Here is a 15696-nt window from a genome sequence, read left to right on the forward strand (position 1 = left end):
TTATTCTAGTAATATATATCTAACTTCACATTTCCCTTTTTAACCACATTCAAGTATATAATTCAGGAGTATTTTTTTACATTCACAATGTTGTGCTACCATCATGATCATCCATTACCAAAACTTTCCCATTGTCTGAAATAGAAACTACAATTTTAAGCTTAACTCCCTACTCCCTAACCCTGCCCTCCCCTTCCCCTGGTAACCAGTATTCTAGATTCTGACTCTATGAGTTTGCTTGTTCTAATTATTTCATATTAGTGAGATCATAAAATAATTGTCCTTTTGTGTATGGCTTATTTTACTCAACATGATGTCCTCAAGGTTCATACATGTTGTTACATATATCAGAACCTTATTCCTTTTTATGGCTGAATAAGATTCCATTGTGTGTATATACTACATTTTGTGTATCCAGTCATTGGTGGATGGATACTTGAGTTGCTTCCATCTTTTGGTAATTGTGAATAATGCCACTGTGAACATCGTTGTGCAAATATCTGTTTGGGTCCCTGCTTTCAATGCTTTGGGGTATATACCTAGAAGTGGGATTGCTGGATCATGTGATAATTCTATACTTAACTTTTTGTGGAACTGCCAAACTGTCTTCCATGGCAGCCGCACCATTTTACATTCCCACCAACAATGAAGGAGTCTTCCTATTTTTTCCACATCCTCTCTAACACTTGTTATTTTTCATTTTTTAGCAGTAGCCATTGTAGTGGGGATGAAATGGTATCACTGTGGTTTTTATTTGCAATTCCCTAATGGTTAATGATGTTTAGCTTCTCTTGTGCTTTTTAGCCATTTGTATATCTTCTTTGGAGAACTGTCTATTCAAGTTTTTTGCCCATTTTTAAGTTGGGTTATTTTTCTTTTTGTTGTTGAGTAGAAGGATTTCTTTATATATTCTGGATATTAAACCCTTATCAGATAAGTGGTTTCCAAATATTTTCTCCCATTGTGTAGCTTGTTTTACTTTCATGATGAATTTCTTTGATGCACAAAAGTTTTTAATTTTTATGAGGTCCCATTTATCTGCTTTCTTTTGTGGCTTGTGCAGACTGCATGACTTTGAATCATTGACCCCTCCTATCGCCAACATGCTCTGTGACTTTGGATAAATCACTTGATCTATGTGGGCCTGTAACACGGTAATAAGATTTTCTTTCTCTCTTAGATCAGACTCATCCACATTCACGTATATCTTCTAACCTAAAGCAAGCAAACAAAGAAGCAAAAACAAAAGAGAACGAAATGGAAAAGAAAAACAATCCTCTCTATCCCACAACACCTTTCAGTACCTTTTTCTTGCCCTACTCCCCTTTACAGTAAAACTCGTCAAAAGAATTGTCATTCTATCTCTAATTGCTCTCTGCTCATTCTCTTCTGAACCCTTTCCAATCAGGTGTTCACTCCCTCCACGCCATGGAATTGTCTAGGTCATCCAGGAACTCGTGCTGCCAAATCCAATGGTCAATTATCTGTCCTCATCTTACTTGACCTTGAACTACATTTGACACAGTTGAAAACTCACCTTCCTCAAAACACTTTTTTTCTCTGTATTCCTCCTTCCTCTGTGGCTTTCTCAGTTTACTTAGCTTGATATTTCTTACCTTCCCTCTGAATGGGGGAATGGCCAGTGGTCTTCCTTTCTATATATATTTACTCTCTTCATGACTTATGCAGGCCCATGACTTTAAACATGATTTACATGCTGAAAAATCCCCCATTTTTAACTCAGGCCCAACCTCTCTCATGAACTTCAAACTTATAAATCCAAATGCCTACATGACATCTCCAGTTGGATTTTTATATTAGTTATCTATTGCTGAATCACGTTATCCAAAACTTATGGCTTAAAACAATGTGGTAGATTTAATTATGTACCCCAATTTAGACATGTTCCTAATCTTAATTCACATTCCTGGGAGTGTGAATCTATTGTAAATAGTACCTCTTGAAGATATTATTTTAGTTAAGCTGTGGCCCAAATCAATGAGTTTGGGCCTTAATCTGGATTACTGGAGTCCTTTATAAGCAGAAGAAATTCAGACAGAGTGGGAGGAGTCAGAAGCCAGAAGTTAGCAGGAACCTGGAAGAGAAAGGATAGGATGTTGCCATGTGATGAAAGGCCAAAATACAATCCAAGAAATCCTTTGGATTGCCAGCAGTCAGCACCAGAACACTAAACTCTGGGAGAAAGCAAGCCTTGCCGATATCTTGATTTTTGACTACTCTTAGTAGTATAATGAGTCAATATGTTCCTGTTGTTAAGCCAAAACCCACTGTATGGTATTTAACATAGCAGCTGGCAAAACTAAGACAAACAACAGTAAACATTTATAATCTCACAGTTTCTGTAGGTCAGGAGTTTAGGAGCACCTTGTCTGGGCAGTTCTGGCCTGGGGGCTCTCATAAGATTGGCTGGGACTACAATCATCTGAAGGTTTGACTGGGGCTGGAGGATCTGCTTCCAACATGGCCCACTGACAAGGGTGGCAGGTTGGTCCTGGCTGTTGGTAAGAGTTCTCAGTTCCTCTGAATATGAGCCTATCCACCAGACTGCTTGAGTATCTTGTGACATGGTGGCTCGCTTTCCCCAGAACAACAGATCCAAGAGACCAAGGCAGAAACTACAATGTTTTGTATGACTCGGAAGTCACCTCCTGTCACTTTCACTGTATTCTATTGGGTATGCAGACCAACTCTGACCTAATGTGTGAAGGAAGTACTCATGAATGTGAATACTGGGAGGCAAGGATCATTGGAGGCCATCTTGGAGGCTGGCTACCACAATGTCTAAGAGTCATTGCACATTTATCATGTTCAAAACTGAATTCTTGATCTACCTACCATTCTCTAAACCTGTTGCTCCATCACTTTTTCCTCAGAAGGCCTGTTTTTCAGGCCAAAAACCTTAGTGTCTTCCTTGACTTGTCTTTTTCTCTCAAACCTATAATCAAAATATTTTCAAATCCTGTTGATTCTACCTTCAAATTATATTCAGAATCCAACTTCCTATCACCTCTATCACCATTAATTTAGTCCAAACAACCATCATCTCTTGCTTGGATTATTGCAGTAGCCTACAAACTGGTTTTCTTCTTTCCGGTTTTTTGATAATTTCATTCTTTTGCTTTCCCTCTTTCCTCAGACATACTATTATGGGTTGAAATGTGCTTCCTTAACCACCACCCCCCCCCCCCAAAAAAAAAAGATATGTTGAAGTCCTAACCCTCAGTACCTCAGAATATACCTTATTTGGAAATAGGCTCATTGCAGATGGAATTAGTTAAAATTAGGCCAAACTGGATTAGGGTTGACCCTAATCCTATATGGCTTGTATCTTAGAAGAAGAAAGAAATTTGGATACATAGGCAGAGGAGGGGGAAACACCAGGTAACAACAAAGGCAGAAATTGAAGTGCTGCAGCTGCAAGCCAAGGATTGTAGATAAACCTCCAGAAGCTAGGAGAGATTCTCCTCTACAGCTTTCAGAGTGAACATGGCCCTGCTGACACCTTGATTTTGGAGTTCTAGCCTCTAGAACTGTGAGGCAATGAATTTCAGTTGTTTTAAACTGCCAGTTTGTGATAATTTGTTACAGCAGCCCCAGAATTTTAAGACACATGCCAAGCCAGCTCCTGCCCCAGGACTTTTGTACTTACCTGAAAAGCTTTTCTCCCAGATATCCACAATGACTCAAACCTCAACTACCTCCAGGCCACAGTTCAAAGAGTCCTTTTACCTTCCCCATCACTCTCTATCCTCTCAGTTTGCCATAATTTTTTTTATATAGTATATCCCCACCTACATGTTATATAATTGTTTATTATCACAGTTCTCCTCTTACTAGAATAGATTTCCAGGAGATTGTTTATTTCCTTCTTTGCTGTATCCCCAGGGCCTGTAACAGTGCTTTGCCTAGGTTCCGTTTTCAGTCGATATTCATTGAAAGAAAGAAAGGCTGAATACATGAACTGAAGGAGGATAATCCATGCAAAATTGCTTGGCAGAGTGCCTGGCATACAAGGAGTATGAGTTGTTATTATTTGATTTGTCCAACTCTCAAGAGGCTTATTCAATACAAAGAAGGGAGGACAGTTTTCTTCTAATATCAGAGAGATAACCAGAGGGAACTGGAATCCAGTCAGTCCATGATTGTTGCTGTTCCCTGCTGCAAAAAAGATGTCACTGCTGAAGTGTTTTGCACATTTCTCCTGGATGCCTTTTCAGTCTGCAAGGATGTCAGATCTGGGTCCCCACACAGGCCCAGTGGGAACCTACAAAGCCCACGGAGAATGGGACAGGACTACTTCCAGTGTTCACACACCCAGAGATGCCATTTTCAACCTTTTTTTCCCTGGTGACATTGCTTCGGATGTATGGAGCAGCTTTTTTTTTTTTTTTTTTTTTTAATTGAGATATTTGTAAAGTCACATGTCATTGTAAGAAATAGTCCAGACAGATCCCTTGTATACTTTGTCGAGTTCCCCCAATGGAAACATTTTGTAAAACTATAGTATTATATCACAACCAGGATACTGACATTTTTACAAGGTTTACTTGTATTCATTTTTGTGTGTGTACATGTGTTTGTATTAAGTTCTATACAAAGTTCTATACAGTGTAGTTCCTGTGACTACCACGATAGTCAAGATACTTTAATTAACAATTCCACCACACAGGGATCCCTCATGTTGCCCTTTTACAACCACATCCACTTTTCCTCCCACCCCTTCCCATCCCTGGCAGCCACTAATCTGTCCTCCATTCATAAATGTTATCATTTCAAAAATGTTAAATAAATGGAATCATGCAGCATGTAACTTTTGGGTATTAGTTGTGTGTGTGTGTGTCTTAGCATAAGTCATCCAAGTTGTTGCAAGTATCAATAGTTCATACCTTTTTATTGCTGAATAGTATTCTGTGGTATGTATGTATCAGTTTGTTTAACCATTCACCTGTTAAAGGGACATCTAGGGTGAATCCAGTTTTTGGCTATTACAGTTAAAGCTATTATAAGCAATTGGTACAGGTTTTTGTGTGAACTTAAGTTTTCATCTCTTTGGGATAAATGTTTAGGGATACAAATGCTGGGTCATATAATAGTTGCATGTTCTGAGTAGCTGCCCCATTTTTCATTCCCACCAGCAATGTATGAATGTTCCAGCTTCACATCCTCGCCAGTATTTGGTATTGTCAGTTTTAAAAAATAATAATATTAGTCATTCTAATAGGTGTATTGTGTAAAGCAGCTTTTTAAAAGCTCCTTATTACACAGTTCTCCTAGGAAAAACAATTCTCATAATTAACACAGACTATTCAAAGTGACTCACCATATGTCTGCCAATGCACCTTGCCTTTGCATAACCAAAAGAAGCCTTTTAGTGAATTTTCTCTGAACTGGATGTGCTGTTCCAGGTGTCCCAGACTCAGGAGAGACTGGTATTTTGGTGAATATGTTACTTAATTATATGATCATCTACAAAGTTCTGTTTGTAAGCATGAGCTTTCTAGTTTAAAACTCTACCAAATCTTAGTTTAATTGCATGTGAGGGAAGCAAGCTGTGATTGTAAATTTTACATGAAAAAACCTCTCATTGTACAAGTGGGAAAGCTTTTAGCAACAGGGTGGAGAATGATGACCAAAAAAAAAATCAATTTGCTGGCATGCCCATTGTGATTCTGGGAGGCCCCACCTCTGTCAACGCTTGTGTGAAATCACCTAGTTGAAAGTTCTTCCTGACCCAGTTATTCTGAAGCCAAGAAAGGGAACTTGGTTTGAATGAGAATGGTTTAGAAGTTTGTTCTTGTAGTTACCTTCTCTTTTCAATGCCCTTTATTAATAGTCTCTCTGTTCTTAAATAAAACAGCTTCTCTCTTTTTCTCTCTCAGTAAAACTGAGAGAAAAGTCAAACTTTTCTTAAGTATCCACCTTAACTGAGGAAAAAAATTTTAAATCAATCCTACTCTCTGTTTTAGTCTGCTGGGCTGCCAAAAGCAATATTTCAGAAATGGGCTGGCTTTTAACAATGGGAATTTAATGGTTTACAGGCTTACAGTTCTGAGATTGTGAAAATGTCCAAATCAAGGCATCATCAAGACAATACCTTCTTACTGAATACAGGCTGCCAGCAATCCTGGATTCCTCTGTCACATGGCAAGGCACATGGTGGCGTCTGCTGATCTCTCCCTTCTCTTTTGGGTTTTGTTCCTTCCAGCTTCTGGCTTCTGTGGCTTCCTCTCTGTTTCTGTGGCTTTCTCTCTCAGCTTCTGTGCCTTTCTCTCTGTCTGTCTCTCAGGTATCATCCCATTTATAAAGGACTCCAGTAAGAGGATTAAGATCCACCTGGGGCATGCCTCAACTGAAATAACTTAATTGAAAGGTCCCACCCACAATAGGTTTACAGCCACAGGAATGGATTAATGTTAACAACGTGATTTTCTAGGGTCCATTCCACTTCAAACTACCACAGTATCCGTTATCCAAGAACAGTGTCTAAGGGATGATATGGGCTCACTATGTATTTGTTGAATAAATTTTGAATGAACCACATGGTTCGTATTTCAGTGTTTGCTAGTGAGACGATTTAAAGGTTTAAAGATGAAAGGTGTGGGCTTTGGAGTCAGACATGGTGAAGTCTGGACCCTTCCACTCACCCACTAGCCTTGTACAACCTCTCTGGGTGGCAGTTTTGTCTCTGAATGCTACCTACCATAAAGAGGTAGTGTGAGGATTAGAGGCAACAATGCCCTGAAATACTGTAGGGCTGGCACAGAATAAGTGCTTAACAACTTTGGCTGTGATTATATTATCCAATGCCTGATTATTAGGCTATCAGAATCTGAATTCCCAAAAGACAATGAGGTATATAACTCTTCTGACTTTTCTTTGTCTCTCCTCCAGCCTAGAGCCCAGAATCTGGCACATGATAAGCATTCAGTGTATGTGTGTTGAATTAATACATGTATGTATGCATTGCATTCAGGGTAGTATAGTAACTGTATGGCTGAAATCCATGGACTGCTGATGAATCAGTGCTGTGCATATAATAGATGCTTCTGAAAAAAGTAAATGGGAAAATTCTGAACCATAATTACTGATCAAATCTGATCAAGCTGTTTAGCAAATGGAGTAAGCTAGGCATGGGAATGAGATTGACTCTGTTGTATCCCACTTCCACTTCTGGAAAAGCAACTCTTCTACAGATGCTACTTCCTCAAGAGACAGTTTAAGTTTCAATATTATATTCAAAGCATAAGTCTTTATATATATCTCAGCACCTTCACCTCTGATAAAAGGCCTGTTAAATTTGTTTGATAAATACCTTTGGGAAGTACTTTGAAATTCTTGAAGAGGAGTGATTTAGTGAGAGAAAAGCAGTTCCTGTTCCCTTTCTAATATATTGTCTCGTTCTTGTCCAGCCTTAGGCCTAATCATATCATTTTTACATTTCTTTTTTTTAATTTTGTCACTTTTTTGGTAACACTTGATCTCCTTACTGGAAAGAAGAGATACGGATAAATATAAAGGAAGACAGGAAGGAGGAGAGAAGAAAAAAGAGGAATGAGAGAAAGCTCTGGGCTTGCAGTCAGATTTGGATGCCACCTCTATTCCAAATCTAAAGATGCATGTGATTCTAGGTAAATCACTTAGTCTCTGGGCTTTTTTCCTCATATGCAAAGTTGGGGGTTTGGGGGTTGTTAGTGAGAGAGGTTCATTTAATGATCTCTAAGTGTACTTGTTATTACTCTAGGTAAGGGGATTGACAAACTATGGCCAGCAAACCATATCCTGCCAACCACCTGTTTTTAATACCCAATGGCTTTTTTGTTTTTAAATATCTGGGGGGAAAATAAAAAGAAAATAATATTCCATGATGTGAAAATTATAGGAAATTGAAATTTTCCTATAATTTTCTATAGATTTATTGGAACACAGCCACACTTGTAAGAAAGGAATAAGTTTAGTTTTCACATAGAGCAGCATGGAAGAAGGGAAATGGAGGCAAAATCAGTTTAAACAAGCCCCAGAAAAGGAGAAGAGAGAATCTGCCTGCTCCTTATATGGAAAAGTAACCATAGTTACTGGAATGTAAAGAGATATGAGGTAAAATCAGAGGTGGGAACTCGCAGCAAAAAAAAAAAAAAAATTGGGGGGGGGAAAGGCTGATCAGTTCAAAATCTCAATAATGAGCTAGTTGGCTCTCTGGGATTGGCTGTACAAATTAAAATCTCAAAAGATGAATTAGTTAGTGTTCTCAGATAGGCTGTAACCTCTGTAGTACCCAGTCAATGGGGAAACGGGAGGGACTTGTGAATTAGGAGTAGGAGATTTAAAGATCGCCATTCTCTTCCTCTGGCACGCCAGCCTTCCACGTGTTTGGCTGTACGCCCTATCTTGCAAGATCGTAAATAAATTCTTTTCTCCTCCAGAACCGAGTGAGCGTTTATTCCCTTAGAGGTACCGCTTTATTTCCGACACACTTATTCATTTACAGATTGTTCATGGCTATTTTCATGCCAAGATGGCAGAGTTGAGTAGTTGCCAGAGAGACCTTATGGCCTGGGAAGCCAGAAATATTTACTATCTGACCTTTTTTACAGAAAAAGTTTGCCTACCTCAACATAGGATACGACTCCCAGGGATGAATCTGGAACCGACATCACATCGTGGGATTGAGAACATCTTCCTGACTATAAGGAGGATGCAAAATGAAACGAAATAAAGTTTCAGTGGCTGAGAGATTCCAGATGGAGCCGAGAGGTCACTCTGGCAGGCATTCTTATGCATTATGTAGATAACACTTTTTAGGTTTTAATGCATCGGAATAGCTAGAAGTAAATACCTGAAACTATCAAATTCCAACCCAGTAGCCTTGACTCTTGAAGACAATTGTATAGCAATGTAGCTTAAAAAAAGGTGACTGTGTGATTGTGAAAGCCTTATGGATCACACTCCCTTTATCCAGTGTATGGATGGATGAGTAGAAAAATGGGGACAAAAACTAAATGAAACATAGGGTGGGGGGGGGTGATTTGGGTGTTCTTCTTTACTTTTATTTTTTATTCTTATTTTCACTTTTTCTGGTACAAGGAAAATGTTCAAAAAATAGATTGGGGTGATAAATGTACAGCTATATGATGGTACTGTGAACAACTGATTGTACACTTTGGATAATTGTTTGGTATGTGAATATATCTCAATAAAATTGAATTAAAAAAGTTTGCCTACCCCAGCTCTCTCTATATAGTAGTCCTGCTTATTTTGGGTTGATCTGTCTGTTTTATATGAGGTACGGGCTCATTAGCTCTTTTTCAAATGTTGTTATCATGCAAACTGTTCTACTTCTAAGAGGAGGTGCTCACTGTCAGACCCCCAGCACCTTACCCAGTGCAGGGATACAGCAAGGGCTCAGTATTTGTTCTTGAATAGAAATTGTAACACCAGTGATTTCAAAACTCCAAAGGACTTTCTCACCTAGTACAAATTAAATGGCCTATTTCGGTAATTTCAAATTCTTCTTTACAATTATTTTAAAAATCTTTTTTACTGACCAAAATTCACCCTGCAAAAATTACTGAATTTTAGATATGCGATTAAAAAAACTTATTGGAAACGTCTTACTTTCTAAATAAAGTATATATTTAAAATACTGGTAAAATTGAGGTGACCTCGGCCTTTTACATCCGTGCAACACGTTTTAAAAATGACGGTTATTGAAATCCAAGGCATGGTTGTCAAGAACATTCTGCGTAATTGAAGCATAGCCTCAAAAACTGTTAGCATGAATGGCGACCAAAATGAGTGTGTAATGAAAAAGAGTGAATTTTTGCATTTTGTGCCATGTGTCGAACAAGTACATATTACACGTTCTGTTGCAGATTTACTACAGCTGAGTCATTTCGGGATACGAATGTGTGTTTCCAGGAAAAACGAGAGGAAGGAACCAGGATGAGGGGCTCGCCGGGTTCCCCTAGGCAGTCTTAGTAACAGGCACCGGTATTCCACGTCGGGCGGCGGCGTGGTCAAAAAAGGCGCCGCGGCCTCTTTAAGAGGCACAGCACCTTCTCCAAGATACCATCTTGCACCAGGAGTTCATATGCGCTCTCTACCTACCTTGTTATATTCCTTCCCCTTAACTGGGTACGGCCGACCCGCGGGGAAAGCGAGCTTTTTCATTGGTGCTGAGCGCACGGCCCTCCCTGTTCTATTGGTTCTCGCGCCCGCCACTCGGCCCTATCTCCCGCCCGACTAAGCCATCAAGTTAGGTTGAGTGAGGGCTCTTGGGTTAGTTCCTGTTAGGCCCCGGCCGGGGGAGTAGGTTGAAGTCTCCTAAGGTGCCCGGTGGGCTTAGGCACAGGGAGCTGTGAAGGGGGCGTGAAGAAGCGGTGAGGGGAGACCCACGGCAGGCCTGAAGAAGAGAGGCGGTCGAGCCCGCCCTCCCTGCATCATGCTCATAGAGGATGTGGATGCCCTCAAGTCCTGGCTGGCCAAGTTACTGGAGCCGATGTGAGTAAGCCAGGCCCGGCCGGGGCTGGCGAACGTGGGCGTTGGGGGCCCGCGGGGGCGTGGGGGGAGGGGAGGCGGCGGGGAGGGGCGGTGCGATGGAGCGCGATCTGGAGGTCCCGGCTACGTCTTCTCTGTAGTACTATCACCATTGTGGGGGGGAGGGGGAGCAAGGGGCGTAGAGGCGGTGTTGATGTGGGTCTGCGGGGCGCGGGGGAAGGTGGCAGAGACAGCGAGAGCTTTTTAAACATAAATATTGGGGTGGCAGAAAGAATAGCAAGGATAGCGAGGAAATTTAAAATATTTCTATTTAACGATTGAGAGAAGATAACAGGACTATCGAGGGATTTTTAAATGTGAATATTGGGATTTTGAAGGGAAAAGCAGGATGTCGAGTGCTTTACAATTGTTTGGGGACTAAAACTAGAAGCAGAATATGGAGGGCTTTTAAAAAAACATTAGATCATAAAGGGATAGCATGGACACTGAGAGTTTATAGAAATTTTTGGTGAGTTCTAAGGGATCAGGCGTACTGAAGGATTTTTAAAATATGGGGAAGCTGACAGAAATGTGAGCATTGACGGGTTTTAGAAATTATGGGGGAGCTGTTAAGTATAATAGCAAGGATATTAAGGGATTTTATGGTGTTAAGAGGAGTAGATAGTGCTAGAAGAACTGATGAATTTTTAAAATACTATTAGGAATGGGGAAAGAATATTGAGGTTTTTATAAATTTGGGGGCTGAAAGAGCTATCCTGGTATCTAATATTATTGGAGGAGGGGCTGAAAGGGGTATATTTGCAGCATCTAGGGATTTTTAGATACAAGTATTGGAGGAATAAAAGGGCTAGCAGGAAGAATAAGGGTTTTGTAAATATTGTTGAAAGGTTGAGAGGACAACTGAAGTTATTGGGGTATAGGATTATTATTGAGGTGCTGAAAAGGGTGAGAGAGGCTTGTCCTTTTCATACATTTTGGGTAGTATTAGATATTTGTAGAACTATTATTGGGAAGCTTGAGCAGAGGTATCAACTTTTTGTTTTATGATCATTCTAAGGGGTGTTGATTGTGTTTATTGTGGAGTGTTTATTTGGGGCACTGATTTATAGCTAGTCTCTGGAACAGATTTCCTAGGAAGAAGAGAATGGGCTTGGGGGCTGGAGAAAGATGGTGTCTTTAATCCTCTTGGGTTGGGGCTTTTGGCTGAAAGAAAAGGGGTAGATAAAGAGATGGGCAAGCTTTGATTGATTAGATCAGATCCCATTAGTGGAAATATTGAGTGTTTTTCAGAGCTGGAAATAAGGGATGTTTTGGGAGGTGTGGAGGCATGGTAAGTCTGAGGCTGTTGGAAGTTAGTGTCAGGCTACTTCCCTGTTTATTTCTTGGTTCTCCTGAGGAACCTTTTTTAGTTAACTTATTTTTTTTGCTACTTTTGTTTCTGGGGGGGGGGGGGGCGGGGGCGGGTAACACCTAGGAAATAGTCATTTGCAGTCCAGTGTATCACAATGCTGATCTTAGGGGAATTTTGATGTCTAAGTGGCAGTTATGTTCTGAGGATGAGGAGTGTATGAGTAGAGCACAGGTGTGAATAAATACACACCAAGTGTTTCTGAAGTTTGCATTAGCAATGGTTGAAGTGAAAGTGAATTTCTGGACACACTTGAAAGTTTTGTAGGATATAGGCCTCTTGAGTGTGCATCATACTTTTTCCACAATAAAAAGTCTTGGGTCACAAAAATGGAGATGCATTGTGGTGAAGGTAGGAAATAATGAGAAATTCAGTGAAATTGAGCTTCTATAGAAAAGGCTGAAAAAAAGAAAGATCTATATTTTAAAAAATCTTTACCCTTATATTAAGTTTTTTTAAAAAACCTTTTTTATTTTGTGTACCTGGTATTCTTGTTGCCTTTTTACTTTCTTCTTTTTTTTAAGTTTTTTGTAAATTTTCCATAGAAGCTTTGATTTTGTCTTTTGGCAAAGATCCCTTTAAAAGTGTTAAACGTATATAGCATGTCTTGAGTAGAGGGTAACAGCTTTCAACATTATAGTTACTTGCCTTTTTTTTTAAATAGCTCCCCAAAATGTTTTCCTCTGGGTAGTTTTTGTTTGTTGTTTTTAATTAATGTCAAAATTTAGTTTGAGTAGGAACTTAAATCTGCTAAGTGTGTTTTACTTGGCTTTTTGGCTACTTAGATTGATAAATTTTCCTAGATATTCCTCAATTTTCATGGATAAAAATTATCTTTCCAAATGATTGCTTGAAGTTAGATTCTCCATTTGTTTTGAGCTACATGTTGAATTTACAGCCCACATCATGCTTCTTTCTTTTTTTTTTTTTTTTTGTTTTTTTTTTTTTTGGTTTTCTTTCTTTATTTTTTTAATGTGGGTCCAGAGTAGTTTCGTAGGTTATCAGTGTAGTTTTTTTTTTTTTTTTTTTAATCATCATTTTATTGAGATATATTCACATACCACGCAGTCATACAAAACAAATTGTACTTTCGATTGTTTACAGTACCATTACATAGTTGTACATTCATCACCTAAATCAATCCCTGACACCTTCATTAGCACACACACAAAAATAACAAGAATAATAATTAGAGTGAAAAAGAGCAATTGAAGTAAAAAAGAACACTAGGTACCTTTGTCTGTTTGTTTGCTTCCCCTACTTTTCTACACATCGATCCATAAACTAGACAAAGTGGAGTTTGGTCCTTATGGCATTCCCAATCCATGCTTCTTTCTTTAAAAAACATTTTTTTTACTTGTTTTGGGTTTGAGTTTTATGTTCCATTTATAGCATGCATCATGCTTCTTCCCTTAAAGTTTTTTTTGTTTTGAGTGTTTAAAAAGGATGTAAAATCAATACTTGATCTGTAATAATATAGGTGACTCTCCTAGAACCACAAAATAAAATACTTATTTTTAACTCACATAAGTTATGGGATGGATTTGGGTAGTACATGGAAATGCAGATATCACATACATTTTTGTTCTTAGTATGTTGACATGGGAGATTATTTTTGTTTGTTTATACAACTTAAAATGTAACAAGGATAAACATGTTAAAATGGGTTGTGTTTGTAAATTTACTTTTTGCATATTCCAGATTCAAGAAAATTTTCATAGCAGATTGGCATGTTGCTACAACATAGTACTTGAGAGCAGTTGTTGGGCTTTAAGATTATGTGGTTGCAGTGGGTATATTGGAATCATGCTATGAGCATAATTTCCTATTGCGTTCTTATTTAGGTTAATACACAATTAGCTAAATTTTCAAAAGCCTCCAATTTTTAAAGATTTTATAGCATGATACATCTTGTCACTGGTGAAACAAAGGCATTTAACAGTTAGGTGTTTACATGAGATGATTTTGCAAAAATATTTTGCTTAGTAATGTTAAGCACCATTTACACATTAACAGTGAAAAGTCTAGTGCAGGACAGAGGTAGCCTCATTGCACATCCTATAGGTAGAAGCAGGAATTGCTGGTGAAAGCCATAGACTTTTATATGCAGTTTCTCTGAGTTCTTTTAAGTGCACTAGTGAATTGAATATAATGGAAAGGGCTGCAATAAGGTTCACAGATTAAGATCATTTTATTGGTTTTGTGGTCATGGGAGTATGTCTATTTTGGTTGAACTGGAGAGGTTACATCCTACTCTTATCAAGTTGGCTAGTAACCTCTGTAGTTGCCCATATGGAGAAAAAAGTCATCATCCAGCAGCTGTCAGATCTGACCTTCTCGATGAATAAACTACTAGGATTAAATGAGTATTTTAGAGATATGTTCTTAAGATTGGGAAGTACTGATTATTTTTTAGGTATTCTTAGTGGCTTCAAAGAATTAATGTGTCTCTGAAGTGCTGTGGGCCTTAAAACTATTCATTATTTCATAGAAAAGAACTTATTTTGAACCAGAAGACTTCTTAGCAAGTTTTAGTCTATTACATTAACATATTTGTTTTTATGTCCTTTGGTCTGCCTCCTAAATATGTCTGACTTAATTCTTCCTAGCCCCATTGCAATAGGCTAGAAGCCACAGTTGCTTTTATAGCTTTTATAGCCCTATGTTTTCTACCACTGTCTTTTCTTGTTCGCTCACAATATGATTACTTATTTTGTTGTTAATCTCATTTATAGCATTTGTTATTCTGTACTGTTTAGCCATCTCTTGGTCATTTGACTTCAGGGCAAGGTCTGTCTTGCTCCAAGTAATTCTATTTCCAAGCAAGATGCTTGGCACTTAGTAAACATTTAGTAAATGTTTAAAAGAATGAATTTCCTCATAGGTATATTTAGATTGGTCGACAATTAGAAAAGTAAGATTTAATTTTTTTTTTCTTTTCTTTCTTTTTTTAATAGAGAAGTTGTGAGTTTACAGAAAAATAATGCATCAAATACAGGGTTGCCATATATCACCCAATTATTAACACCTTGCATTGGTGTGGTGCATTTGTTACAATTGATGGAAGCACGTTTTTATTATTGTACCATGGTTCACTGTTCGTTGTGCAGCTCCATGGATTTTTTTCTTTAGTAAAATTTTTAAAATAACCTAATTTTGTGGGTATATTTAGCTGGTGGCTACTACTTCTAGGAGCTTTAGTCAAAATGTCAAAATATGGTGTTTGCAGCTGACAGATGTATGTATATATTTTTCCTCCTAATAAATCTAGGGTATTTTTTTCCATATCCATTCATGAAAGCCCTAATCAATTAAGAGGAAAAGAAATATAAATACCAATATTTGTGTATCTTTAATATGTGTTAACTGATTCCTAGAACTTAATAGTTACTCACATAAACTCTGATAAAATCAGCTCCATTTTTATTTATTTTTCCATTCTGTCTTGTCAAAGGATTAACCTCAACACAGATATCAGTCAGATTTTTAGTATTTTTATTTACTTTCCTTTAAAAATAAAGTAATAGCTGGAAGGAAATAACTGAAATGGTGGAACCATCACCCATAACATTCTTTGAAATTTGCTCTAAAGCTACTTGTTAAATTTTACTTTGAAAGTTATCACCTTTCTGTATATATCTTATATTTCACAATAAGGAAAGAACTGAAACTGGAACTGTAACCCATAACATTCTTTGAAATTTGCTCTCTAACTATTTGTTAAATCATACTTTGAAAGTTATCACTGTTATGCATATATGTTAAATTTCACA

The 15696-nt window shown here is 38.2% G+C and overlaps 1 protein-coding gene across 4 annotated transcripts in view; it reads left to right on the top strand.

The window, feature by feature from the left end:
- The first annotated feature begins 10293 nt into the window (after positions 1-10293).
- The window catches only part of RBM27 (RNA binding motif protein 27), an 84286-nt gene continuing 78883 nt past the window's right edge, over positions 10294-15696 (top strand). For 3 of the 4 annotated variants that reach the window (XM_037801330.1, XM_037801329.1, XM_037801331.1), the window contains exon 1: positions 10294-10518. In XM_037801330.1, coding sequence (XP_037657258.1) covers positions 10460-10518 — 59 coding nt within the window. In that variant the 5' untranslated portion in view covers positions 10294-10459. The remainder of the gene's footprint in view (positions 10519-15696) is intronic. The other variant, XM_037801328.1, reaches the window with a different exon arrangement.

Source organism: Choloepus didactylus, chromosome 13 (genome assembly GCF_015220235.1).
Source record: "Choloepus didactylus isolate mChoDid1 chromosome 13, mChoDid1.pri, whole genome shotgun sequence".
NCBI lineage: Eukaryota > Metazoa > Chordata > Mammalia > Pilosa > Megalonychidae > Choloepus > Choloepus didactylus.